General features: G+C 44.1%; 1 protein-coding gene across 1 annotated transcript in view; it reads right to left on the minus strand.

Annotated features, from left to right (window-relative positions):
* Positions 1-27,842, minus strand: part of UNC13B (unc-13 homolog B) — a 308,551-nt gene that overhangs the window by 89,685 nt on the left and 191,024 nt on the right. The window contains exons 16-20 of the mRNA XM_065406871.1: positions 21,043-21,212; positions 12,661-12,776; positions 10,178-10,341; positions 7,647-7,797; positions 6,250-6,318 (exon numbers count right to left, since the gene is read on the minus strand). Of these exons, the coding sequence (XP_065262943.1) occupies positions 6,250-6,318; positions 7,647-7,797; positions 10,178-10,341; positions 12,661-12,776; positions 21,043-21,212 (670 nt within the window). The remainder of the gene's footprint in view (positions 1-6,249; positions 6,319-7,646; positions 7,798-10,177; positions 10,342-12,660; positions 12,777-21,042; positions 21,213-27,842) is intronic.

A 27,842-nucleotide genomic window follows, 5' to 3' on the forward strand; every position in this document is an offset into this window, starting at 1 on the left:
GAACCAGTTTCCCTTGGTCAATGATAGGATTTACTGCTGCCAAAGTTACCATTCTGAAGTGCATGGCTCAGATGCAGACACTGAGTTGCCACAGATCTCAGAGAGGTCTCCACCCTCCTTTTCTCTTGGGGACCAGGAAATATTTTGAACAGAACCCTTTTCCTTGGTATTGGAGAGAAACAGGCTCCATGGCTCCCAGTTGCAGATGGGAGTCTTATTTCCTGAGAGAGCATTTCTTCCTGAGAGTGATCCCTGAAGAGGAATCAGGGATAAAGGATGGGGAAAGGGAGAGAAAAATTCTATTGTGTATCCTGCATAGATGATAACAAGCACCCATTTCTTGGATGCGATGCTTTGCCAGTTGTTGGAGAAATGGGCTAAGGAAAGGAAAACTTGGCAGTAGAGTTGGTTCGCAGCTCCTTGACAGACCCAACAAAATGGTTTCCTTGTTGACTGTTGGGTTTGGGGGATAGAAGCAGGAAACACAGTCTGCCTGAATCTTTGTAGCCTCTGACACTTCCTTGAGAGTTTGTAACGTCTGTGATGGACAAATAGTTGTGCAGTTGTTCTTTGTCTAGAAGGTTGCAACTTATGGAACTTCGTCTTGGGTGCTGGTGTATAAATCCCAAGCGAATGGAGGGTTGCCCAAGAATCTTTTAATGAATGAAGGGACTAGTCTGTCCTTTCACTATAAAGTTTGCTCCTGTCAAAGGCTAAGTCCTCAATAGTAGACTGGACTTCTCTCAGGAACTTGGATGACTGAAGCAGTGATGCTCTCATCACAACCACTGCAGTGGCCATTTACCAGGAGGTCATTTCAACTGTAGTAGTAGTCTGATGATCTCACAATCAGCTTTCCTTCCTCAATGAGAGCTTCAAACTATCCCTGGAGCTCTTTGGGGAGATTATCTGAAAAGTTTGTCAATTTATTGTAGTTCACAAAGATGTACTTGGCCATAAGTGCCTGACAATTCGCTAATCTGGGTTTTAGGCTGGTGGAGGAAAAGTCCAAGCACTTAGCTTCCTTATTGGAAAGCTGATTTCAACTGGTGCAGTCAGCTTTTCTCTGAGGCTGCTTGGACTACCCAGGAGTTAGGCACTGGATGAGTGAATAAAAATTCCACCCCTTTGCCTGTAACTAAGTATTTTTTCTCTGTCCATCTAAGGGTGGAGCATACGTGGGTTGATGTGTGTCACACCACCTTTGCTGGTTCCAAGACTGCTTCATTAATAGGCAATGCGATTTTGCTGGGTCCCATGCTGTGACCAATATTATTTCCTCTAAAGGGATTTGGAGCATCTCTGCAACCCTCTTCAGCAGGTCTTAATATTGCTTGATGTCATCAGAAGGTGAAGAGGAGGTAGGTGTAATTTAACAGTTCTGGAGATGTCTCTGGATACTTCTCTTCTATCATTTTATGAGGAGCCCGCTTCCTCTATCTGAGGAGAGTAATGCTGCAAGTCTCATCTAGAGCAAACTGATTCAGAGCAACACGTATATGGACCCCAGTAGGACCAATGGGATTGGTTACATGGTGGTTGGGGTGCATCCCAATCCCAAGGCATGGGGTACTTAAGTTCATATGGAGGATAATCCATTCTATACGATTTTTATGGAGCCCATGAGACTCTTGATACCATGTCTGGACTGAGATTGTGTGTTATTGTGGGAGGTGGCATTCTCTCACCCACGTCCATGCCATCAAATCAGAAGGTAGGATCTTGTTCCATGGGTGGTGCTGATAGATTCAGCTGCTTGGCCACCTCTCTGCTAGTTGATGGTATCAGGGAATGGGTGTCCATAAGAACAGGTGGTAGTGTTGATTTAGCAGTACCCTGATTGGGAGAAGGTCTGGGAAGAAAGACCTCCTTGTAGCCACTTGTGAAAAGACAGGGTCAAGATGTCTGTAGAGGTAACGGCACCCGAAAGGAGGGGTGATTCAGCATCTTGCAGGACAAGGAGGACTTCCTGGGTGGTAAATTTGTCCCCTGAAGAGGGGGAACAAAAGCTGGTCTCTGTCTGCACCGTTAGAGTCAATTTGGTTGGAATTCTCAGTACTGAGGACTCCCTACCGGAGTGCCATGGTGCCATTGGTGCTGGATGCAATCAATGTGTCTGTTTCAGAGGTTCCATAGATGGTACCAGCGGAGCAGCACGCGGTGGTTTTGGAGTAGACTTGCTCTTCGGAGCTGGGGTTTCAGTGCCGTACACTGAAAACATTGCTGCAGTACTGTAATATGAAGTCCCAGACGACTTGTGTGTACAGGAGGTGGTTCTCTTAGATGATGGTTCTCATGTGAATTTATCCTTCTTCTTATGAGAGGACTTTCCTCGTGCTTCTGTTTAGAAGAGGACGACGACTTACTCCTGCCACTGTTGATAGTCGAGGATACGCAGCCTGGTGGAGCACTCCGCAACTCCTTCTCCAAATGTACAGGGGGTCTGTCTGCCCGCTGCAAGGAATTCTCCCAGGCTGGGATATGAGTGGGACCTCATTGCTCTTCCATGAAGAAGAACCACAGTCGGTACTCATGTGCCTCAGGGGTTCCAGGAGGGAAGGAGTTGCAGATTGAGCACTTGGAGGGGACATGGGCCTCCCCAAGGCAACAGAGGCACCAGACAAGGTGGTCACTGACCAGGAATGATCTGGGGCATGAGGCACAGTTTTTGAAGCCCAGGATACTGGATGTGATGCAGTGTGTACCCCACACAGGCCCTAAAGGGGTTAATGGGGCCCCAAGGGGCCAATTAGGGTACCTGGCTGCACGTGGCATGAGAGCCAGCCGTAACTGAACAAGCAGGAGTAGGCTGGATTATAAAGCCCGGACGTTGGCAGTAGAAAAGAGCTGCAATGGAGGAGCATGCAGCCACCCTCTGGACATTAAAGAGGGAAGGAAGGAAACCTAAAGGGAGAGGGTGTAGGAAAAGGCTTAGGGAAACTGCAGCAAGGTTTAAGATGGTGCAGAGCTTGGCCACTGATTAGAAGGTCACTGAGTTGGAACCCAGAGAAGAGGGCAGGCCCAGGCTCCCCTAACAGCCACTGGGGAAGTGCCACCATCAGGACAGTGAGGAAGACTGCCTCTCCCCCCAGTTTCCTTCCTTCCCTCTCTAATGTCCAGAGAGTGGGCTGCCAGATCCCTCACTGGAGCCCTTTTCTGCTGCCAAATTCCTGGCTTTATCCTAGCCCCGCGTGTTCCTTCTCAGATGGCTCCTTCATCATTCAGGGGTTACTTAGGCCACCTATTACCCCACAGCAGTAGCCCATCTGGTTAATTGGTCCCTTCTCAGCCCCACCAACCCCCCTCTAGGGTAATGTGGGGTGAACATCCCATTACACTGGGCATAATGATCACCTCGAAGAGTACAGACAGGAGGGTGGGGGGAGGGGGAGAGAGAAGAGTCCCACTAACTATACTAACTCAAATACTAATCTATAAACTATTCTATAACTATTTTCAGGTAATTAGGAAGGAAGCAAGTTTGCTGGACACTGGAGCTTTCCAACACACCATAGGTAGTAGAAGGAAATCGGAAAGGCGGTCAGTCCACACTGCTACTTTATACCCCTGGTGTACAGCACATGGAGAACTGCACAGGCACAGACTAGAGGACACTAATAGCAAAAATCTTCTGGTCTCAGATGCCTAGAGAGCACCTGCACCCCACAGTGGAGTACAAATAGGGACCAGCACTTGAAGAACAACTCTACATGCGTGACAGCAGGGTCCCCATGGACTCATAGTGTGCGGCAGAGTAATGTGGAGTAGATTTACACTCCAGTTTGCCATGAACTGAAGGTTCATGTAGACGAGCCCTGAACATGCTTGAGAGGGCGGGTGGGATGCAGTTGCAACAGAAGAGTGGACGGAAATATCCTTTATAATGCATTCATTGGTTCTGCTGCAAAGTCAACCTCATCCAGACACCTTATTGATATCTGCATTGATTGTCAAAATAATTACAACAGAGGAGTTGCAGAGAGATCCTATCTGCCATCTCCTGGCACTAGCTGGGGCACTCAGGTATTAATTCAAAGTAGCTAATTTAAGTTGGTAGGATTCAACGTGATCTGCATAAACAGCTAAGAAGAATAAGCCTATGAAGACAACCCCCTTTTCAAGCTAACATGTGCATGCCCTCCCCTGTGCTTGGAGGACTCACCAGTAACAAAAATTTCTACAAGACAAGATTTAGTTACAATCATTGGGTTAGTGTTGTGAACTGAAGAGGTACTCATGGCTCAAAACATCTGGCAAAAATTTTTAAACAGGACACTCTCAAAACTAGACTCATTTTCTTCTGCCTTACGTAAGCCAGTAAGCAAGAGTTAGACAAACAGCAAGCAATAACTGGCTTGTATTAAATAACATACATGCCAACATAACATGCTCCAAAACACCTAATTATCAGAGGATGACTTATGTCAGAGCTATCCTTGAAAAAACATCAGCTGTTCTGTAAGAAAAATCAATCAGGAATCCATTTATGCAATCAACTCTCGACATTACAAATTAGATCTAATTACATTTTACCACAGCGCTCACACTATACTACTATTTTTGGCAGAATGAACTAACATCTCATCCAAGGATTAACTTTTCCCTCCCAATCATAAAGAGTATCATTCTACTATTTATAATTATATGCTTCCCAGTGGTACTTCTAACAGAATTAGAATGTGTCTTGTGTGCACGCAGGGTGGCTGTCAAAAGATTTCTCTCCACTCAGAACACACAGACTACAATTCAACCCCCAAGCACCACGGGACATTACTGGAAATCAGCTTTTCTGGGAGGTAGAGAGACAGGCTTTTTTAAAAGATCTTTTTTTAAACAACGTTGGTTGTAGACGCCCTTCCAGCCTTCCCCACCATGTACACACGCAACAAATGCAGATTAGCCACAAAGACATGCTCTATGTTGAATAGTGAAGTCAGAAATGCTGCACCAATTAAGATCTGGCTGGATATTCATCCCAAATTATAATAGATGGTGTATATTTCAGTCTCAGTCTCCTCCCCTGCTAAGTGCAGAGTATGACAGAATGAGATATTTCTGTATTGAATTGCGAACTCCATTTTCTATTGTAACGTCCATTTTCTGGTTGTGCTGAACATGAGCAGCCCTTGCCCAAGGCAAATCTATTCCGATATAACCCGAATGGCTACTCTGCCCAGGAAAGGTGGTTGACATCTTGTTCAGGGACTATCATGCAGAAGCAATCATAGAGCAATCTAGGGCCAACAATTTTGATTATCTCAACTTCTGGCCAAACTCCAGGGAACAATGGATTTTCTACACAGAGGCTGGCAGGAAGAGACAAGCTTTTCAGCTGAGCACATGGCAAAAGGAGAGGGAGAGACTGTATTAAAAGGGTGGCCATTCATTGCCACCTACACAAAGTGGTGGTTGGAGACAGAGAAGGCAGGAGGGAATCTGCTTAGTTTGAAATGCTGACAAGACCTCAGACTCACAGACGGGATGAGATCAGGCTAACAGGGATGGGTGCATCTCGGGAATTTTGTTATTTTTCAAAGATCTTTAACTCTAGTGCTTTTAAGAATAAATTGACTGTGATTAAGAAATCCCTTTGCTAAACTTATGTTCCTTGTTTCCCTGAAGGGGTTAAACTAGAAACCAGAGTGCCCACAACCTAGGTGGAGCTTTCATGGATCATAGCTACGCAACTAGGGGCTTGGGTGGTCTGAGGGACTTGTTCCAGGGTCTGGGGTGGCTTCAATGGACAGTCCCATGTTCCAAGGAAGGTCTCAGACAAGGGGACTGAACCTGGGAGTGCCCTTACAGATCCAGATCTGGAACACTGACCAAACTCTAGCCAGCCCCAGTTGGCTTGGAAGCACATAGGACCAAGTTGCTGGGTCTACTCCCAATAGAGACTGGGCCAGGTTGTGACACCTACAAAATAAGAGCTGCTCTGTATGTCCTTCAAAGCCTACTTGGGGTTACTGCTGATATTTAACTCAAAGGGACTAGTTTATTCTGACAGTATGTTGGGAGAGTAGCAAAGGTCAGCACAGTTCTCAACCCTCAGACTATTTCCAAGTGCTGATCGAAGGGCTTGAGGTGGCGAACATGCAAGAAAGGGAATGGTTTAATTGTGTATCTGAAGAATTAGTGGGTGACAGAGATTCCATATGTCACAAAAATGCCCAAAATAGGGAGATTCACTGGAGAAAATCCATGCTCTACACAAGAGAGCCTGAAAATACGCCATTTATAGGCACTTACCCTATACATAGAGAGGTCAATACGGAGTGAATTGTGCAGCTGGTCCAGCAGTTTAACAAACCTTTCTTTCTGTTGGTCAGAAAAAAAAAATAGTAAATAACCTCATGCTCCATCACAGAAAATTAGATCTAATCAACACTCCCAATAACTAGAGTGCTGCCCAAGAACTGGATCAGAGAAGAGTGGAAGGAAGCTATATGGATTTATTCTATTGTGCAAACTTGGAGGGAAGATAATAATTGCTTCAGATCTCTGAATTTACTCCTAAACTTGATGCAACAGTAATTCCAGTATAACATTAGAAGGGTCAGGAAATTTCCCCTTCATCACTTAAAGGAGACATATGTACCATTCAAGTAGAGAGAGAATACAAGACCACAAATAAACTTATTGAAACTGATGGATGAATTCCAGCTATTGATCTGCATGGTTGCAGGTACATAGTGATCACATTTAAAAGAGAGACTTATTTCCAGACGGGTTCCAACCAGTGATACGGGCCCTAGCTCTCGTAAGTTAGACTTTCGTTTTTGTTTTTTTCTTGCCAAACAAAAAACTGCCAACATTTCATTTCATTTGAAACATTTTCAAAACAAAATGTCAATTCAAAACAAATGTTTGTTTTCAGGGGGGGGAGTTGACCAAAATGATCCACGAAGGTCGACCCGAAATTGTGGATCGTTTCAGTGCTTGAAAAATGCATTTAAAATTTTTGGTCGAGCTCCAATCTCTACCTTAGTTGGGGCCCAACCTCTGGCTGGGTGCTGGTTCGGCACAGAAGCCATCTCCCCTTCAGTCAGATGTACTCTCTCCCCTAACAGAGCATGGCCTGTCCCAAACCCCATTCGGACAACTTTAAAAAGCCCAATCTCTACTGCATATTACAGGGAAAACAACTGAATGGGAGGGCAGTGGGGACTGGACAGTACAATCCATGTCTTAATATATCAGTATAGAGTTTCCCCCACAAGAGAGCAGAACCTGAGATACACAAACATCAAGCGCAGCAGCTGTTTGGAGACAGACTTTTAAAGAAGCTGCTAATTTAAGTTCTGAAACCATCATATCTCACGGTATACATTATCTACAGTGTCCCATGCAGTGTTCAATACAGTTTGCTCCTTTCCACACCATTTGTACTCTGGTGTTACTGGAGCACAGAAATGCAAGCATCATAATGCATTATACTGATTAGTAGCTAATCATGATACAGGATGAACAAGTCCTCATCAATTGTGTTAATTCTTCATACAGAAGAGTCCCATTGCACCATCCAAGGATATAATGTTCCTTCACCAGAACTAGTGATTCACTTTAACATCAGTGAAAGCCATAAGCAAACCAAGCAAGTAAAACTGTAACAGTAGCATAGCAGGACAGTTAACACTGAAACATACCCCAAAGTTTGAGGCTGCAAAGCGGTCAGAAGCAGACACGTTTGTGGATGCAGTAGTGTGCGCGTAGTAGGCATTGATATTGGCCAGTAAGGTGCTCATCACAGCTGGCACTCCTGGACACATGTACTTGGAGGACAGACATGCAAAGTGCCTGGAACAGCATAAGCAAGGTCAGTTATGAAGAAGACGCAAAGATGCTCTATAGTTTACAAGGTTATTTCTGGCCCTTGGGGAAAAGCAGAGCTATAGAGTTGATTCTTTCAGCTATTTCCACCCCATTAATATTAGCAACACCCTGCTAAAAGTACCACATCAATGAGGGCTGTAGCTGTAATCCAGAATTTCACCTTCTTGACAAGTCTCCATTGTCCAACACCTGGCTTTTCTGCAAAGATACCAGCTGGTAACAGCAAAATAAATGCTTTTAGCATGGCCCTGGAAATGTGACATAACAGCCTCTCAATTTGGCAATGTACTGATAAGTCCTATCCGGAGATTATGCTGTTGCTCCAGGATACAGTGATTCTGAGACAATGCCTGATACAAGGAGACCTGCAAACCATACTGCTCCTTCCAATAGTCAGTGACTTCCTAAGTGGCGTGCCAGCAGGAACTGCAATCCACTCCCTGCCTTGAGTGCAGAAGGATCTGCATACCAGTATCTTTGTGCTGTACAGACACTGTTTTGATTCTTTAGGGCTAATCCTGTCATCCTGCAGGAAGTATGTTGTCTCATTTGCATTTTCTCATATAATTGCTCTCATTAAAGTGTAAGGAAATCTCTTACAGGAAATCTTAAAATTATTCCACCAGCATTTGGTCTTGAGGAGTGATTAAAGTAAACAACCAAAGAAAAGCTGGTATAAATAAGGAAAAACAGTACTTTAAAAAGGGATAATATTATAAGACATGACACAAGAGAAGAGCATCTGTGTGTCAGAAACTTGTTAGAACTTCTGCTACAAATTCCAGAGAGATTCTTTTAAACGTGAAACAGATCATAATCTCTGTGTCCTCCTAAGGCAACACACAGTCATTAGCTTCCCTGCTACTCACCTTCCAAGTAAATTGACAGGGCTTTACATGAAACTATTTAAGAATCAAATGTTTCAGATAAATAGATGCCATTGAATTAGTTCGATATGGTGGATACCTTGCTGGTCTACTGGTAGTTCAGGCACTCAACTAGTACTGTATAAAAATATAGACAGACAGACAGACGGACCATCTCTCTACCTGTGTCTTTCACAGATACGTTTATGGAAGAAAGAAGGATCTCAAACTACTTTTATTCTTCTGAAAAACTGAAAAGCTCAATTCCCGGCAGAAAGCTGCGATCAGGGTTTGTGAAGGAATGGACTTTTTAGCAGTTCTTAAAGATGTAGCATAACTGGTGAAACCCATAAACACTATATGTGAGCAAAGAACATCTGGGGCTGGCTAGCACAGCTCTAATTTCAGTAATTCCTTTCCACTTTGGTTATAATGGTTCGACTGGCAGAAAATGAAGATATCCGCATGGAGAACTGTCTGTGGAATACATTCAGTTCAAGGGCTTCAGGATGCCCCAGAACTGAAACTTCAACTTCAAAGGTGAGTTTCTTCAAGCTAATCTGCCTCATTCAATATTTCACTGAAGACAAAAAGCAAATGCAATACAATTGGTGGTCTGCAGGAAGAAGCAGAGTTCATTAGGAACCCAAGTCAGAGCTTAGTGTTCAGGAAAGGCCCCCAGGAAACCAAGAATTGAACTAGTCTAGTTTCAAACAGAGCAAACCAGGTCATCGCCTTTGTCAAATCCCACAACTTAAAAACTGATTGTTCTGGTTCTTGACACAGGATTCTTTGATCACCATGAAAGAGCACTGGTGTTAAATTTGGGTCACAAATACCCTTCTTCCTCATCCCCACTAGACATTTTTATTTGGGGGTAGGGATGACACATTTTAAATAACTCAGCGGTCAATTAATGGAGGACCCAGAGTCTTACAACACCAATGGTTTACCTCTGGGAATCAAGCTCCTGCTTATTTACATCAACAACACTGGATATGTTTCAGAGTAGCAGCCGTGTTAGTCTGTAAATATGTATATATGGTTCACTCTATATGCATCCGAAGAAGTGGGTTGTAGCCCACGAAAGCTTATGCTCTAATAAATTTGTTAGTCTCTAAGGTGCCACAAGTACTCCTGTTATTTTTGCTAACACTGGATATGGCTGCTTAGATCTGAAATTCAAGGGGCAGGACTATCAGCCAGCTGTGGGTTTACTGAGTCCCTCAGTCCTGATCCTTCTTTACCCACTGATTTCTAGCCTTTGAGGAAGCTAATGGCTCAGAGCATGACAGCCCTTTCCTACTCACAATAAACTTAAAGGACAGTAGCCAGCAGAGCCAGATGGGAAATCACAGGCCATGCCAGCCATCCTAAAGATATTGAGTAACCAACACATTTAGAACGCTTCCCTTTGAGATTAAATAAACTAACTACAGCAAGGGTTCTGTATGAGAAACACAAGGAGAGTAACTTACGTCATAGCCTGGTATATTGTTTCTATACCATAACGCATTGCAAATTCATCCACTATCTCTTGGGCTGTCTCATCAAAATACACCTTCCAGGCATCATCTCCTTTGGCATCAGGGATCTTCACCACCCCGCTCCCTTGAATGTCTGTGAGATAGTGGAAGAGGTTCTGAAATGGAAACAAACTAAATTAAACCTGATGTATTGGAAGCCTCTCAGGCTGAGCGCAATGTGACCGACTTGGAACCATCCTGGAGACAGAACAGCTGAAACACCCATCTCCTATTTTTTCTTATTTGCTGGGGTTTTTTGTTTGTTTGTTTTTAATTTATCTCAGTTTTTCTCCACAGCATCCATGACAGGATTCCACAAATTCATCCCTATAATTTCACCCACCAGTATAAATAACTCGCTCATACTCTGAGTGAATAAAGCTTTAGCTATTCCATCAGTGCTTAAACTTAAGTTAACAAAGGACAACACAGACAACCTGCCACCAGGACCAAACCCAATGTGCATGAAGTGGAGCAGACCTTTATCACAAGGGTGTGGCCTGCAACTACAGGTCTTCATCCCCATGGGCCACACCTCAGTATTGAAGGTAAGGGAAACTGCAAGCTGTGGTTTGAAATAATTGTTAAAGGTATGTACAACTTTGGATATGTCCTTAATGCGACTTTGTATAAATCTAAAGAAATAAAAATAAAATGGACGGAACTTCACAAGCATATTTGATTCACAAACTGCACGTCTGCCACCCACCTGACTCAACAGATGCAGTCTGCCCATAGTAAAACTACCTAACAGAACAGTGCAAAAAGTGGCTTAATGATTTTTTCAGCTTCCCCGTCACATCACAGACCACTCACAATGATCCCCGTGGTCTGAGGTGCTCAGAATGGAAAGCTAGCCAGTCATGTCACCATGATTCTACAGCTTCCTTAATCATTCTGGCACAACAAACTTCACTACGCAGACACAAGCCTTTACTCTCCAATGTTTCAAGCTAATAACAGCCACACAAAGAACAAGCGATGACATTGCCTAAACAAGGTGCAGAACAAAGCCTTCGAAGGTTTAAAGCTCCACTTTACATTTGTAATTTAATTAGATTGCAAGGTACTTGGGGGAAAAAGCAGCTCCCTCCTCAGTGGGCCAAATTGTGCAACTTTTACTCCAAGGGAATTCCCTCTGGCTGCAATGAAAGTTCTCTTGAAGAAAGGACTTCATAAAAGATGCAAGAAAGTATTTTCTTGCTCCAGCAAAATCTCAAACTGATTAGTCTCCTGAAACTTAAAAGGCTCTGTAGGGGAGATAAAAATCACTTAAAACGGACAAACTGTTTAAACTAATGTAACGGTCCTTTCCCAGGCATTCATTATTTGCCAAACATTCTAATCATTACGATCTTTGGGAAAAGGGATATTTCTAACGATATCCCCACTGACTGGGACTTAGAAAAGAATCAGTTACGCATCCTTATTCATCCCAACTTTCAGCCTCCTCTAGTTACACTGGAAAGGCTTTCATCCACTGCTGCTGTACAGTGATCAACACACACTCAGTTCAGCAGATATTTCTCAGTGTTCCTCAACTCACATCACAGACAGATACATAAGCCTTCAGGACATTCGCCTCCTTCGTGTGTAAATCAAGTGATGAAAAATCTCATGATCTAATTAGGAGCCACAGGACTTTTTGCTTTAACCTATGATTTCTCCTGATCTAATTATTTTAGCTGCAAAGCATCTCAGTTTTGTCTGTGATATACAGAATCACTGGATAAAAGAAGGAAAGAAATGATCTTTTAAAAGGAGGAAGGGAATGACCCTGCATATTCAGAAGGGGGAAAAAACCCAGACAATTAGAGAAACAGATTTGCCACTGAACTAAAAAGCAACGATCTGATCGATCTGATCGTAACACCTGCTTGGCGGCCCATTACATTTAGTTGACACCTCTTTATCCTTAATCTTCCACCTCCCAGAGGTACTTGGCCCACTTTTGCTCACCTCAAGAGAGACACCAAGGATTGAACAGCCATGGACACTGGATTATCCTCTATTTCCCTAATGGTCCCTAGTAGTAAAGCAGTGCAGCAGTGTGGGGGAAATTTATACTGCCAATGCCTGCACTCTGCCTGTTCAGTGGATAAATAGAGGGGCTTCACCCCAAAGAGTGCTACCCTAAAATATTTCAAAAGACAATTAACATAATTTAACACAACACAATTAACCCAGCCAAGACGAGATATCCCACCTTGTACGTGGGCAAAGCTTTAGTAGCTTTCTTAAAACAGGCAGTGCTAGCCACATCTTAATGTGCTTAAAAAGGCTTATAGTTACAGCTGGACAGACTATGGTCTTTATATAAACAGGCTGAGAGAGTTCATGGGGAAGACGCCACAGGATACATGCAACATTACCAAGCCAGGGGTTAGGACAGAGAATGCACAGCTACTAGCACTATCCACCTTTGGCTTACTTACTTCATGAAGGCATGTGTACTGAATATGATACGGAGCCACCTTCTCTTCTCCTTTTATTTCCACATTGATTTGCAAGCGTATAGCACCAGATACAGCAGATTTATCTGTTCTTTTCTCTAGAAAGAAATATAAGTAGTAAGTTAAAAATATGTTTCTTTGTACAGGAAAGAGCCATCATGGCAATAGCAGCACAATGCGGTAAAAGAAACACACACGTGGAAGTCCGGGCTGACTTTGAAGTGAAATATGACCCTTCAATATCATATTTTTCAAAGTGTTAGTGTAAATTTGCATTTACCAAATGAACACAAGTGCCATGACATATTTGTGCTGTTTCACACACAACTGCGTATTTCAGAGATGCACAATTCAACACTTGGGGAAAAAAAAAAAAAAAAAGTACAACCCAGTCCTTCAGCTCCACTGGCACAGCACAGTCACTCAACTAACGTGCAGGTTAGAAAAGCCAAAGAACATGCTGAAACCCTTCATTTTTGAGGGCATGTGAATCTGAGAATGAATTTAGTGATCATGAAATTAAGGGACTAAGGCCTGGTCTACACTAACCCCCAACTTCGAACTAAGGTACGCAACTTCAGCTACGTGAATAACGTAGCTGAAGTCGACATACCTTAGTTCGAACTTACCGCGGTTCAGACGCGGTCCACACGCAGCAGGCAGGCTCCCCGTCGACTCCGCGGTACTCCTCTCGCCGAGCTGGAGTACCGCAGTCGATGGCGAGCGCTTCCGGGATCGATTTATCGCGTCCAGACCAGACGCGATAAATCGAACCCGGAACTTCGATTCCCAGCCGCCGAACTAGCGGCTGGGTGTAGACAAGGCCTAAGGGTTAAACTTTCAAAAGCAACTGTGATTTAGGAGACTACAACCCATTTTCAAAGCTGATTTAGACATGTAGGCATCAAAGGGCATGTCTACTACATGAACACTAACTCTGTGGCAAGTTGGGGTGTAAATCTACAACGTCCCAACGTGCCATGCACTAACTGCCCATGTGAACCCTGCAGATGCACACTAAAAGGTTCCCTAGTGCAAACTCAGATACTGCTGTTAGACATGTCTTCAGTCTCATTGACTTAGGTTCCTAAGTCACTTCTGAAAAGGGGACTTGAGCACTTCAGAACATTTTACCTTCACTTCAGTTGGATTAAGACAATAGCTCTACTCATGTACCTTGATCACATGCTAAAGCCCTTGTTATACCAGTCCAGGCCCTTAAACAGGTCTGCAGCACCCTGTGGAATTCTATGCCTTGGCCTTCCAGGCACAGAGGGACAGTGGTGGTTTTGTGTTGGAGACTACCATAATTAAGGTCAGGCTTGACAAAGCCCTGGTTGGGATGATTTAGTTGGGGTTGGTCCTGCTTTGAGAAGGGGGTTGGACTAGATACCCCCTGAGGTCCCTTCCTACCCTGATATTCTAAGATTCTATGATAATCCAGGCCAATTTATTTCTACTTGTTTCACATATGAGAATTGGAACCCAGTCTCTACAGGGTATTCTAACCCACTGCACCACCAAGCCCCACAGTTTTAATTTTTCCTGGAGTTAGGCTACCAAAGGTTAGGTTCCATGGGACCCTGTGACACACATTTTGGGGATACCTGAGGCATCTGGGATGAATTGCTACCACCTTCTTACAGCAGGAGGGAGCCCGGTCAGTGCCCACCAGGGGAAACTCTCCCCAGACACCAGGTGCTGGCAACACAGGCGCTCCGTTTGGGGCTCCATGAGCCCTCTCTTTCCTTCAGCAGGCTAAGAATTTACACACCGCACTTTGCTCCGTGTGAGTGCCCAGTCCCTTATCATCTGGATACCTGCAATGTACACGGATCCGCTGCCTCTGTGGAAGCATTGCCCCCCAGTTCATAGGTTTCACCTCAGTTCAACTCTCTCCTTGGCACAAGGTGCTTAGACGTGTCCATAGCAAAACCAAATTGAATTTTATTTAACAGAGTTTGAAACAGAGATTCAAATAAATGCAAGTATAAGGGTTTGGAAATACCAGGTTACAAGTAAAAGAAAGGTACAACATGAAATCTATAGCCTATACTTATTAACAAGTGACTTTCCTGTCTAACAAGGTATTTCTCATCCAAAGGTTAGTCCACACAGTGCTTGTTCAGTTTAGAAAGCTGGGATCCACCTTTCGTGAGATACCCCTGCTGGAATGGATAACAACTTGTGCTCTTTCTTCATCTCTTACATAGTTACAGACCATTGTCGGTCACCCCATGGATTCCCCTATTCAGACACTTTTGGTTCTTTTGTCTTTGTAAATCCTCAGGCCTGCACCTGGTCTAGGTCCACAAGGCTGGCTCCAGGGATGCTCACTGTTCTCAATGTTGATTGGGTTAGGGTTAGCCTTCCCTATACAAACATCAGTCAATAATTATGGGACATATTGAGAAAATGGTCAGACACAGGGGTAATGTGGCTATGTCTGAGAATGTCTGTGTCACCATTACAAGAGGCTAGAGCAGAGTGGGTTCCCATAGGCAGAAGGCACAAATACCACTCACTGAAGTTCATCTTTGTTTTGGTCCATGTTTGTAAAATGCTGTTAACATTACCCCTACAGTAGTGGTGGCCAAGGTATGACTCGAAGGACAAATGTATCCAGCCCATGAGCTCTACAATGGCTCTTATCTTGAATATAGACATTATAGCCTGTGGAGACTACAAGTCTCAGCATGCAAAAATGTATTTTGATTTGAGATGTTCTGATCTAACATAAGAACGGCCACACTAGGTCAGACCAAAGGTCCATATAGCCCAGTATCCTGTCTTCTGACAGTGGCCAATGGCAGGTGCCGAAAAGGGAATGAACAGAAAAGGGAATCATCAAGTGATCCATCCCCTGTCGCCCATTCCCAGCTTCTGGCAAACAGAAGCTAGGGACACCATCTGAGTCTCGACAGATTACAATAAGGACAAATGCAAAGTACTCCACTTCGGAAGGAATGATCAGTTGCACGCACACAAAATGGGAAATGACTGCCTAGGAAGGAGTACTGCGGAAATGGACCTGGGGTCATAGTGGATCACAAGCTAAATATGAGTCAACAGTGTAACACTGTTGCAAAAAAAGCAAACATCATTCTGGGCTGTATTAGCAGGAGTGTTGTAAGCAAGACGCGAAAAGTAATTCTGCTCTATGCCGTGCTGATTATGCCTCAACTGGAGTAGTGTGTCCAGTTCTGGGCACCGCATTTCAGGAAAGATGTGGACAAATTGAAGAAAGTCCAGAGAAGAACAACAAAAATGATGAAAGGTCTAGAAAATATGACCTATGAGGGAAGATTGAAAAACATTGAGTTTGTTGCCCGGGGAGGGGGGAGGCGGGGCAGACATGATAACGGTTTTCAAGTACATAAAAGGTTGTTACAAGGAGGAGAGAGAAAAATTGTTCTTCGTAACCTCTGAGGATAGGACAGGAAGCAATGGGCTTAAATTGCAGCAAGAGAGGTTTAGATTGGACATTAGGAAAAACTTCCTAACCATCAGGGTGGTTTAGCACTAGAATAAATTGCCTAGGGAGGTTGTGGAATCTCCATCCGTGGGGATTTTTAAGAGCAGGTTGGACAAACATCTGTCAGGGATGGTCTAGATAATACTTAGGCCTGGTCTACACTACGAGTTTAGGTCGACTTTAGCCGCGTTAAATTGAATTAAGCCTGGACACATTCACACGACGAAGCCCTTTCTTTCGACTTAAAGGGCCCTTTAAACCGGTTTCTTTACTCCACCTCCGACGAGGGGATTAGCGATAAAATCGGCCTTAGGGGGTCGGAATTGGGGTAGTGTGGACGGAATTCGACGTTATTGGCCTCCGGGAGCTATCCCACAGTGCTTCATTGTGACCGCTCTGGACAGCACTCTCAACTCAGATGCACTGGCCAGGTAGACAGGAAAAGCCCCGCGAACGTTTGAATTTCATTTCCTGTTTGCTCAGCGTGGAGAGCACAGGTGACCACGCAGAGCTCATCAGCACAGGTAACCGTGATGGAGTCCCAGGATCGCAAAAGAGCTCCAGCATGGACAGAACGGGAGGTACGGGATCTGCTTGCCATATGGGGAGATGAATCAGTGCTGGCCGAACTCCGAAGCAGTAAACGAAACGGCAAAATATTAGAAAAGGTCTCCAAGGCCATGAAGGAAAGAGGCCATAACAGGGACGCACAGCAGTGCCGCGTGAAAATTAAGGAGCTAAGGAAAGCCTACCACAAAGCCAGAGAAGCAAACGGAAGGTCCGGGGCTGAGCCGCAAACATGCCGCTTCTACGCCGAGCTGCATGCCATTCTAGGGGGTGCAGCCACCACTACCCCAACCGTGTGCTATGAGTCCCTCACTGGAGAAACACACAGGGAAGAGGGTTCGGAAGAGGAGGATGGAGGAAATGTAGATAGCTCACAGCCGCAAGATCTGTCTTCAAATACTTGAAAGGCCGCTATAAAAAAGATGGAGAAAAGTTGTTCTCTCTTGCCATAGGGAGCAGGACAAGAGGCAATGGGTTCAAACTACAGCACAGCAGATTTAGATTAAATCTCAGGATACACTTCCTAACTGTAAGAACAGTAGAACAATAGAATAAACTGCCTCAGGAAGTTGTGGAATCTCCTTCACTGGAGGTTTTTATAAAGAGTCTGGATAGCCATCTGTCTTGGACACAACAAATCCTGCAGATTGGCAGGGGTTTAGACTAGATGACCCTTGCAGTCCCGTCTAACCCTACGATTCTACAGTAACGACAGGAGTAGTGAACTCATGGAACAAGAAGGAGTTGCCTCTTCAAGCCTTGGAACACAGTGAAATGAATTGTAAGCCACTCCTCTGTCAGCACATCTCCGATGCTGTGGCAGGAAAGGACTAAAAGCTACCAACTACAATTTAGCAGAGCATTAGAAATGTTTGCTGGCAGTCAAGCCTGTCCCAAATTCAAACATATGTCTAGAGCTTTGCAACAGAACGGATGTGTCTAACAGAGCATTTTCCTCTACACAAAATTTGAATGTTCCTCAATTATTGCTGCACAAGAAAAACAGTTAACGATGCTAAAAATAGAGGTGTTAAATGCTTCCACCATGTAAGCACATACTGCTCTAGGATGTGAGGACATTATACCCACTGATTGCCATCTTCATCACTTGCATTAACGTGGCCAGGGTACAACAGAAGGTAACATGCCTCAGGTCCAATTTTCCAGACTTTAAACCCACTTCTCCACAATCCTAGTGACCCACACAGGCTGCCCATCAACCCCGGCAACAATTTCAAAAATGAATGCTCCTTTGTAGTGCAGTAAATAAAGTCTGTTATAACTTCAGAAATCTATAAAATATACCTGCCTGCATCCCTAATCTGAGCTAATCAAAAAATCAAAAACCAAATTCCCATTACAGATGACTAAAGCGCTGAGGGTTAGAATTATTGAGACTATCCAGTGCTGAGTTTCTTTGCACATTGACAACCAGTGGGACTTTGAGAGTGGAATTGACTACACTGTCTTTAAATTACTCGTCAGAATTCACTGAAGGAGCCTTTCATACAGACTTAACAGAACGAACTATTTCATTCCACCTACAGATCTTTTTGGAATGAACCCTCACCTCCCGATCCTGCTCAATTAATTGACCACTAAAATGAGGAACAGTGGGAATCCACAATGTCTGGGGTATGGCCATCTTATTTTTGCCAGTCTGGATCTCAGAATTCTTCTCTGCTGGTCCTTCGTGCCTTTTCCAACACTCTGCAAGGGAGCAGCATCTTTAATAGGTTACTAACTCCTCTGAGCTTTACTTAACTTTTCTTGCTATGAGGAGAAACATCCTCCACTAAGATGTCCTCTGTGTCCTCACATGAGTCTTCAAGATTCCCCACTTTCCTGCTTCTCACTTTTTTTTTTTTAAACGATAAACCAAACTCTTGGTGAAATGTGCTCATCTAACAGCCCTTGAGATTGAAAGCCTGTTTATTCACAATGTAGGTACAGCATAGGCCCTGGCAACTCGTACCCCACAAGGAGCACCTCAAAGGATGAGAGAGGAGTTCAGACGCTGGTTTCGCTGAGTAAGCATCCAACAAACAAATTAATTCCAACTGAGGGCCACCTGTGTCTGCTAAGAAGTGGACTGAAATTCAATACTTTATTTCTTATAGGCCAGTGAACAGTTCTCTAATGCTTAAAACTTTCAGTTATCTATCATTTGGGGGCAGATTTGAACTGATGACCCACACGTGAAAGATGCCATATCCCATTCTATGCCATATCCCATCCCATCTTGCCGGTTCTATCTGTTTTCCCTTTATTCCCCTTAAAACCTAAAACTTCTTGCTTAAACAACCCTTTCAGCGGACAGGGGGCTGCAGACGGGAGTTTGACAGAGGGAGGCTTACGATGGTTAGGAAGACCCGCAACACCTGTGCCAGCACTGCTTCTGTCTCCTCCACCTGAGCCTGTAGCCAGACAGAGCGCCTGAGCATGGATGCTTCTACCCAGATCCTGGTGTGGTTTTGCAGAGACCGTAACTTGCAATTTCCACTTACTGATATCCAGGCTGGGGGGACCATCCAATGTGAAAGGTGCCTGCTGGTGGAATCTCTCAGGCAGCAGGTGGGAGAGCTACAGGAGGAGGTGGCTAGGTTGAGAAGCATCCGAATCCACGAGCAGTTCCTGGACAGTGTCCATGTGGAGACAGCTGAGGTAGCTGTCCCAGTACACAGGACTGCTGATACACCACTGGTGGAGGAGGAGATGGCTCAGGGTGGACACTGGCAGCTGGTTACTTCTGGCAGCAGGCAGTGCTCCACCCCTGCTCCGAACCCTCCCGCTGTGGTAATAGGTAACCGTTATGCTCTTCTTGATACAGGAAAGAAGGCATCACCCCCTACAGTAAAGGAGGAGAAGCCTCGTACCCCTAAGGCTGGGAGGTCTGCTGCCACCACTGTGAATAGGAAACGTAGGGTAGTGGTGGTCGGAGACTCTCTGCTGAGGGGGACGGAGGCGCCCATCTGTCGCCCTGACATTTCATCTCGGGAGGTATGCTGCCTGCCGGGAGCCCGTATCCGAGACGTTACGGAGGCATTGTCGAGGATTATCCAGCCCTCTGACTACTACCCCATGCTACTCATCCATGTGGGCACAAATGATACTGCGCGGTGTGACACTGAGCGGATCAAGAGTGACTACAGGGCTCTGGGAGTACGGGTGAAGGAGTTTGGAGCGCAGGTGGTATTCTCTTCGATTCTTCCTGTCAAAGGTAGGGGCCCAGGCAGAGACAGATGCATCATGGAGGTGAATGCCTGGCTGCGAAGATGGTGTCGCCAGGAGGGCTTTGGCTTCCTCGACCACAGGATGCTATTCAAGGAAGGACTGCTAGGCAGAGATGGCGTTCACCTTTCGAGGAGGGGAAAGACCCTATTTGGACACAGACTGGCTAACCTAGTGAGGAGGGCTTTAAACTAGGTTCGACGGGGACAGGTGAGCAAAGCCCGCAGGTAAGTGGGGAACATGGAGACCTGGGAGATGGGTCGGAAACAAGAGGGAGTGTGGGCTATATTGGCAGAGAGAAAGGAGGGTCAGGACAAAACTGGGAGGAAAGATCAAACCAGTATCTTAGATGCCTATATACAAATGCGAGAAGTATGGGTAATAAGCAGGAAGAACTGGAAGTGCTAATAAATAAATACAACTATGAGATTGTTGGCATCACTGAAACTTGGTGGGATAATACACATGATTGGAATGTTGGTGTGGATGGATACAGCTTGCTCAGGAAGGATAGACAGGGGAAAAAGGGAGGAGGTGTTGCCTTATATATTAAAAATGTACACACTTGGACTGAGGTAGAGATGGATATAGGAGACGGAAGTGTTGAGAGTCTCTGGGTTAGGCTAAAAGGCGTTTCCCCCTTTTTGTGAATGGCCCCCCTACATCTCAAAAAAAAAAAAAAAATGTGTGTGGCCAAAACTACTTGGCAAATTTGTGTCAAATTCACAAATCGTTTCGGGTCAACCAAAACTATATTTTTTAGGAAATCTACTATTCATGGAAAAAATGTCACCCAGCTCTAGTGATTAAAAACGCTTGCAAAGAGAAAACACTCTGCGCCTTTATGATTCTCCAAAGAGCATGTATTGTCCCACATTTTTCACTGGGAAGACCACCGCCTGATAGCCCTCCCCACAGCACACCACCACACCTTCTCAAAGTCACACGTTCTTTGGAAATTACACTAATGCACACATAGGATTATGAGAGCTACTAACCCAAACAGGCCTCATTTAGTAAGGAAAGTTCCATACATTTGTAAGCAAAACCAAGGATTGTAATCTAAATTAGAGGACTGAAAAGCTACTCACCAAGATTGTACCATACATCCATCTCTCCACTCAGTGTGCGGACTTCGATGATGGTCTGCCCCAAGAAATCGTCCGACTCACGTTTCAGCCTCTGCTTGACACGAGACTTAATGTCATCATCCTCATCCCAGACGCGCACTTTGATCCGATCCGAGGAGTTATGGCACTCACTGTGAACAAGACAAGCAAGTACAGATGGGTGACCAGCCACTGAATCGAAGAGTCTAGAGTGCATGGTTTTACAGCATGACTGACCATTCTATGATATTCTTTTAGTGGTATTCGTCTGATAGATGCTCATTCACATTGGCAGCTGATGGTGAAGGATGTGAGATGCAAATAAAATTTAAGTACTCAACAGGAATTGGGCTACAGAGAGTTTTTGAAGGCCTTCTGCTACAATGTAGCCATAAAACTCTGAGGACTCTGACCACTGTCAGGGACTGCTAGTGGATACTGCATGCAACTTAGTGACTTGATTATAATGTATCAGTCAGAGGTTCAAACTTCTGTTAAACAACATAAAGAACTCTCTCCATTCTCCTTTCCTCGCCAAGCAAGACTCAAACGGAGGCCATTAACTTAATTTTTTTTGAGACTTTATTAGTGTCACTAGCAAAGCAACAGTGTACTAATGCACAAAACAATCCAGTCAGGGAGATGATATAATACTGGTTGTGTGTGGGAGGAAGGGATGGGACACAGCCGCTCTAATGAAGTTGGTATTTAAGAGCTACAATGTGCCCCAGGCAGGGAACTAAAGAAATCTCCTTCAAAAAGGCAGCTTTGTTCTCAGTTGAATCTTCACAACTGATCTGATGCTGAGAAAAAAAAAACTCAGTTATCCTAAAACCTAAATAAGCAGGTGACCTGCACAACACACAGAGGAAGCGAGAGAACTCAAAAGCTACAGGGACACAGTGAATAGAGAGATCTTGTAACAAAAGCCCTGCTCATTTATTGGGCATGTGATATGATAAAGCAATTTGAATGCTCATATACGAGCATGACAAGGGTGATTACTCACCATAACCGTTACAAATGTCTGGCCTCACCAGAAAAAAAAAAAAAAAAAAAAAAAAAAGTCGTGTCTGAAAATATGGCAATTCCTGCTGGAGGTCTATGTTCTAGCCTTTTCAAACCTACTGCATCTGTTGCTAAGCAACAGGGGGAGAATGAACAAGGAGAGAGAATTGGGTCAAAAGAGATTTGCTAAGCCAAGTCAGTGAAATGTGGCAGCAACCGTGGTGTTTACATGTTACCTACCAAGAACTTATTTGGCCTCCCATTGCCATCTATTGTGTTTTAGGATTCATTAACAGACAGCTAATGCAGAAGAGCTCACTGTGAATTAAATGGAGAAATGCAGAGGCAATTTTAGGTTGTCCTGATCATTTACTGTTTGAAAACCAACCCCTGTTCTGCATTCCTCAAGGGACTCAAAGTACCATTTAGAATACAGAAAACAGATGTTTCAATCAATATTTCTCTGTTTTTAATTCTTTTCTTCCCACCTGTAAACATGTGCAGGTGGTTAAGATGATCTGTTGCACGGTTGCTGAAGAGGAGATGCTAAGATTGTTGGTTCTTCCTCTAGCTCTCAAACCTATTTGGGCATGTTGCCATCTCTGTAGGCCCGGCAGAATAAGTGGCTATACACTAAAAATTCTTCAAAACCAAAACAAATATTCTAAGAAACTCTCTCTCAGTACCCTAGGGGCAGATTTGCAAAGGTATTTAGTTGCCCAGAGATGAAGACAGACATGCACAGTGGGATTTTCACACGCTCCTAAGCAAGTTAGGTCCTTAACTCGCATTGACAGCATTTTTCGGTGCCAAAGTACTTCGGTTAACCTGGCCCTAGGTCTTGACCCTCTACTACAGTCTGTCAAAGGTACTGCTTCTTTAGGAAAATACTGAAGCTGATTTGACCTAGTTTGATGCGCACTGTGTGCCTTTTAAACCTGAACGTGCACCACATGAGGTACCTGGAATAACGGTGTTCTCTTTCTTGACTTACAACAGGGGACCACGCAGCACCACAATCACCGCAGAATGTCACGTGGTGAGTTTTCAGTGGTACCAACTGGATCTGTAAACCTCAAGGCTGTTACTGTCTCTACCATACACGCCAGAGGGATGCTACTATTTTTATGGGGCTTCTTCCACTTTGTATTTCCTCTCCTGGCTCTGTACCAGAGTGATTCACCAGAGCTATCTGTGCTGTTAAACACCTGAACCTGGGGGGCGAGGCAGGGGGGTTAGGGCAGAGTAAACCTATAGGATCTGCAGTCTTTGTTACTGTTGAACCAAGACAGCCAGGCTGATGTCAGCCCCACTTTCTACAGAAACGAGAGCTCAGATTCAACTCAAACACATTTATTGTCTGGGAGATGACGGACAATGCTCCCTTTTAAATTGAAACAGCATAAACCTAGTCTTGTGGAGTCTGAACATATATTGTAGTGATATAGAATGTCCCCATAATGCAGGAGGCAGCACCTCTCTAACACTCTCCAGCGCTTGCTGCACTTTTTATGTTCCTGTTTTCTCTTTTTTAAATATATTTACATTAGTTGGAGTGTTTTTATTAGTGACTGTTTGTGAAGTTTCACCTCGATTGTCTAGTTTTATTGAATTATTTAAAATAAAGTTTTCAATAAAAATAATGTACAAAAAACAGAGGTAAAAAAAGAATAAAAAAAGATGAAACTTCTTCCAAAAGGGTGTTTTCAGTGGTGGTCTAAATTAGCTGCTACCACTCAAGAAAGTGATATTGGCGTCATTGTGGATAGTTCTCTGAAAACATCCACTCAATGTGCAGCGGCCGTCAAAAAAGCAAACAGAATGTTGGGAATCATTAAGAACGGGATAGATAATAAGACAGAAAATATCATATTGCCTCTATATAAATCCATGGTCCGCCCACAGCTTGAATACTGTGTGCAGATGTGGTCGCCCCATCTCAAAAAGGATATTTGAATTGGAAAAAGTTCAGAAAAAAGGCAACAAAAATTATTAGGGATATGGAACGGCTTCCATATGAGGAGAGATCAATCAAACTGGGGCTTTTCCAAGCTGAAAAGAGACAACTAAGGGGGATATGATAGAGGTCTATAAAATCATGACTGTGTGGAGAAAGTGAATAAGGAAGTGTTATTAACTCCTTCTCATAACAAAAGAACTAGGGGTCACCAAATGAAATTAATAGGCAGCAGGTTTAAAACGAATGAAAGAAATATTTCTTCACTCAACACACAGTAAAAGGAACTAGGTAAGTTCATGGAGGACAGGTCCATCAATGGCTATTAGCCAGGATGGACAGGGATGGTGTCCCTAGGCTCTGTTTGCCAGAAACTGGGAATGGGCGACAGGGGATGGATCACTTGATGATTCCCTGTTCTGTTGATTCCCTCTGGGGCATCGGGCATTGGCCACTGTTGGGAGACAGCATACTGGGCTAGATGGACCTTCGGTCTGACCCAGTCTGGCTGTTCTTATGGGAGGGAGGGAAATTGGTGAAACTGTGACTTAATGCATCCTTTTCACAAATAAGAGTTTCCCTTGCTTATGCCATTATCATTTATTTATTATTTTAATTCCTGTAGCACTCTGAGGGCCCAATTAGACTGAGGACTCCATTGTGCTTAGTATAGTGCAAACGCATTGGAAGACACAGTCCCTGCTCTGAAGAGTTTACAGTTAGAGCTGGTCAGGAATTTGACAAAATATTCATCAGAAACTGCAATTTCATTGACATCAAAACTGTTTGTGGAGAAGGGTCGGCGTCTATGAATTTCCTGATTCAAACAACATTTTGGAAATTGTCAAAACATCCAGTTTCAACATTTTTAAAATGAAATGTTCCATTTTAGAGTTCAAAACAACTTTTTAATTCAAAATTTCAGTTTATTTATAGTCTAAAATGGTAAACAAATTAAAAAGGGAGGACAAGGGAAAGAGGAATAGTTACACAGATTTAAATAGGCCAGCTAAGCACATAGCTAAATGATTGAGTCATTTGAAATATATAAATTACAAGGTACAATTAAAAGGATAAATATCCAAAATGCCTAGCGAGCATTTATATAGCCATTTGGCACTAGTATTTCCTTTAGGATCCATGGCAGCAGTGGCTGTGGAGGAGAGTTTTGAGAGTGGTGGTCGGAGACTCTCTGCTGAGGGGGACGGAGGCGCCCATCTGTCGCCCTGACATTTCATCTCGGGAGGTATGCTGCCTGCCGGGAGCCCGTATCCGAAATGTTACGGAGGCATTGTCGAGGATTATCCAGCCCTCTGACTACTACCCCATGCTACTTATCCATGTGGGCACAAATGATACTGCGCGGTGTGACACTGAGCGGATCAAGAGTGACTACAGAGCTCTGGGAGTACGGGTGAAGGAGTTTGGAGCGCAGGTGGTATTCTCTTTGATTCTTCCTGTCAAAGGTAGGGGCCCGGGCAGAGACAGATGCATCATGGAGGTGAATGCCTGGCTGCGAAGATGGTGTCGCCAGGAGGGCTTTGGCTTCCTAGACCACGGGATGCTATTCAAGGAAGGACTGCTAGGCAGAGATGGCATTCACCTTTCGAGGAGGGGAAAGACCCTATTTGGACACAGACTGGCTAACCTAGTGAGGAGGGCTTTAAACTAGGTTCGACGGGACAGGTGAGCAAAGCCCACAGGTAAGTGGGGAACATGGAGACCTGGGAGATGGGTCGGAAACGAGAGGGAGTGTGGGCTATATTGGCAGAGAGAAAGGAGGGTCAGGACAAAACTGGGAGGAAAGATCAAACCAGTATCTTAGATGCCTATATACAAATGCGAGAAGTATGGGTAATAAGCAGGAAGAACTGGAAGTGCTAATAAATAAATACAACTATGACATTGTTGGCATCACTGAAACTTGGTGGGATAATACACATGATTGAAATGTTGGTGTGGACGGGTACAGCTTGCTCAGGAAGGATAGACAGGGGAAAAAGGGAGGAGGTGTTGCCTTATATATTAAAAATATACACACTTGGACTGAGGTAGAGATGGACATAGGAGACGGAAGTGTTGAGAGTCTCTGGGTTAGGCTAAAAGGGGTAAAAAACAAGGGTGATGTCATGCTAGGAGTCTACTACAGGCCACCTAACCAGGTGGAAGAGGTGGATGAGGCGTTTTTTAAACAACTAACAAAATCATCCAAAGCCCAAGATTTGGTGGTGATGGGGGACTTCAACTATCCGGATATATGTTGGGAAAATCACACAGCGGGGCACAGACTATCCAACAAATTCTTGGACTGCATTGCAGACAACTTTTTATTTCAGAAGGTTGAAAAAGCTACTAGGGGGGAAGCTGTTCTAGACTTGATTTTAACAAATAGGGAGGAACTCGTTGAGAATTTGAAAGCAGAAGGCAGCTTGGGTGAAAATGATCATGAAATCATAGAGCTTGCAATTCTAAGGAAGGGTAGAAGGGAGAACAGCAAAATAGAGACAATGGATTTCAGGAAGGCAGATTTTGGTAAGCTCAGAGAGCTGATAGGTAAGGTCCCATGGGAATCAAGACTGAGGGGAAAAACAACTGAGGAGAGTTGGCAGTTTTCCAAAGGGACACTATTGAGGGCCCAAAAGCAAGCTATTCCGCTGGTTAGGAAAGATAGAAAATGTGGCAAAAGACCACCTTGGTTTAACCACGAGATCTTGCATGATCTAAAAAATAAAAAGGAGTCATATAAAAAATGGAAACTAGGACAGATTACAAAGGATGAATATAGGCAAACAACACAGGAATGCAGGGGCAAGATTAGAAAAGCAAAGGCACAAAATGAGCTCAAACTAGCTACGGGAATAAAGGGAAACAAGAAGACTTTTTATCAATACATTAGAAGCAAGAGGAAGACCAAAGACAGGGTAGGCCCACTGCTTAGTGAAGAGGGAGAAACAGTAACAGGAAACTTGGAAATGGCAGAGATGCTTAATGACTTCTTTGTTTCGGTCTTCACCGAGAAGTCTGAAGGAATGCCTAACCTAGTGAATGCTAATGGGAAGGGGATAGGTTTAGAAGAGAAAATAAAAAAAGAACAAGTTAAAAATCACTTAGAAAAGTTAGATGCCTGCAAGTCACCAGGGCCTGATGAAATGCATCCTAGAATACTCAAGGAGCTAATAGAGGAGGTATCTGAGCCTCTAGCTATTATCTTTGGAAAATCATGGGAGACGGGAGAGATTCCAGATGACTGGAAAAGGGCAAATATAGTGCCCATCTATAAAAAGGGAAATAAAAACAACCCAGGAAACTACAGACCAGTTAGTTTAACTTCTGTGCCAGGGAAGATAATGGAGCAAGTAATTAAGGAAATCATCTGCAAACACTTGGAAGGTGGTAAGGTGATAGGGAACAGCCAGCATGGATTTGTAAAGAACAAATCATGTCAAACCAATCTGATAGCTTACTTTGATAGGATAACGAGTCTTGTGGATAAGGGAGAAGCTGTGGATGTGGTATACCTAGACTTTAGTAAGGCATTTGATACGGTCTCGCATGATATTCTTATCGATAAACTAGGCAAATACAATTTAGATGGGGCTACTATAAGGTGGGTGCATAACTGGCTGGATAACCGTACTCAGAGAGTTGTTATTAATGGTTCCCAATCCTGCTGGAAAGGCATAACGAGTGGGGTTCCGCAGGGGTCTGTTTTGGGACCGGCTCTGTTCAATATCTTCATTAACGACTTAGATATTGGCATAGAAAGTACGCTTATTAAGTTTGCGGATGATACCAAACTGGGAGGGATTGCAACTGC

Source organism: Emys orbicularis, chromosome 6 (genome assembly GCF_028017835.1).
Source record: "Emys orbicularis isolate rEmyOrb1 chromosome 6, rEmyOrb1.hap1, whole genome shotgun sequence".
NCBI lineage: Eukaryota > Metazoa > Chordata > Testudines > Emydidae > Emys > Emys orbicularis.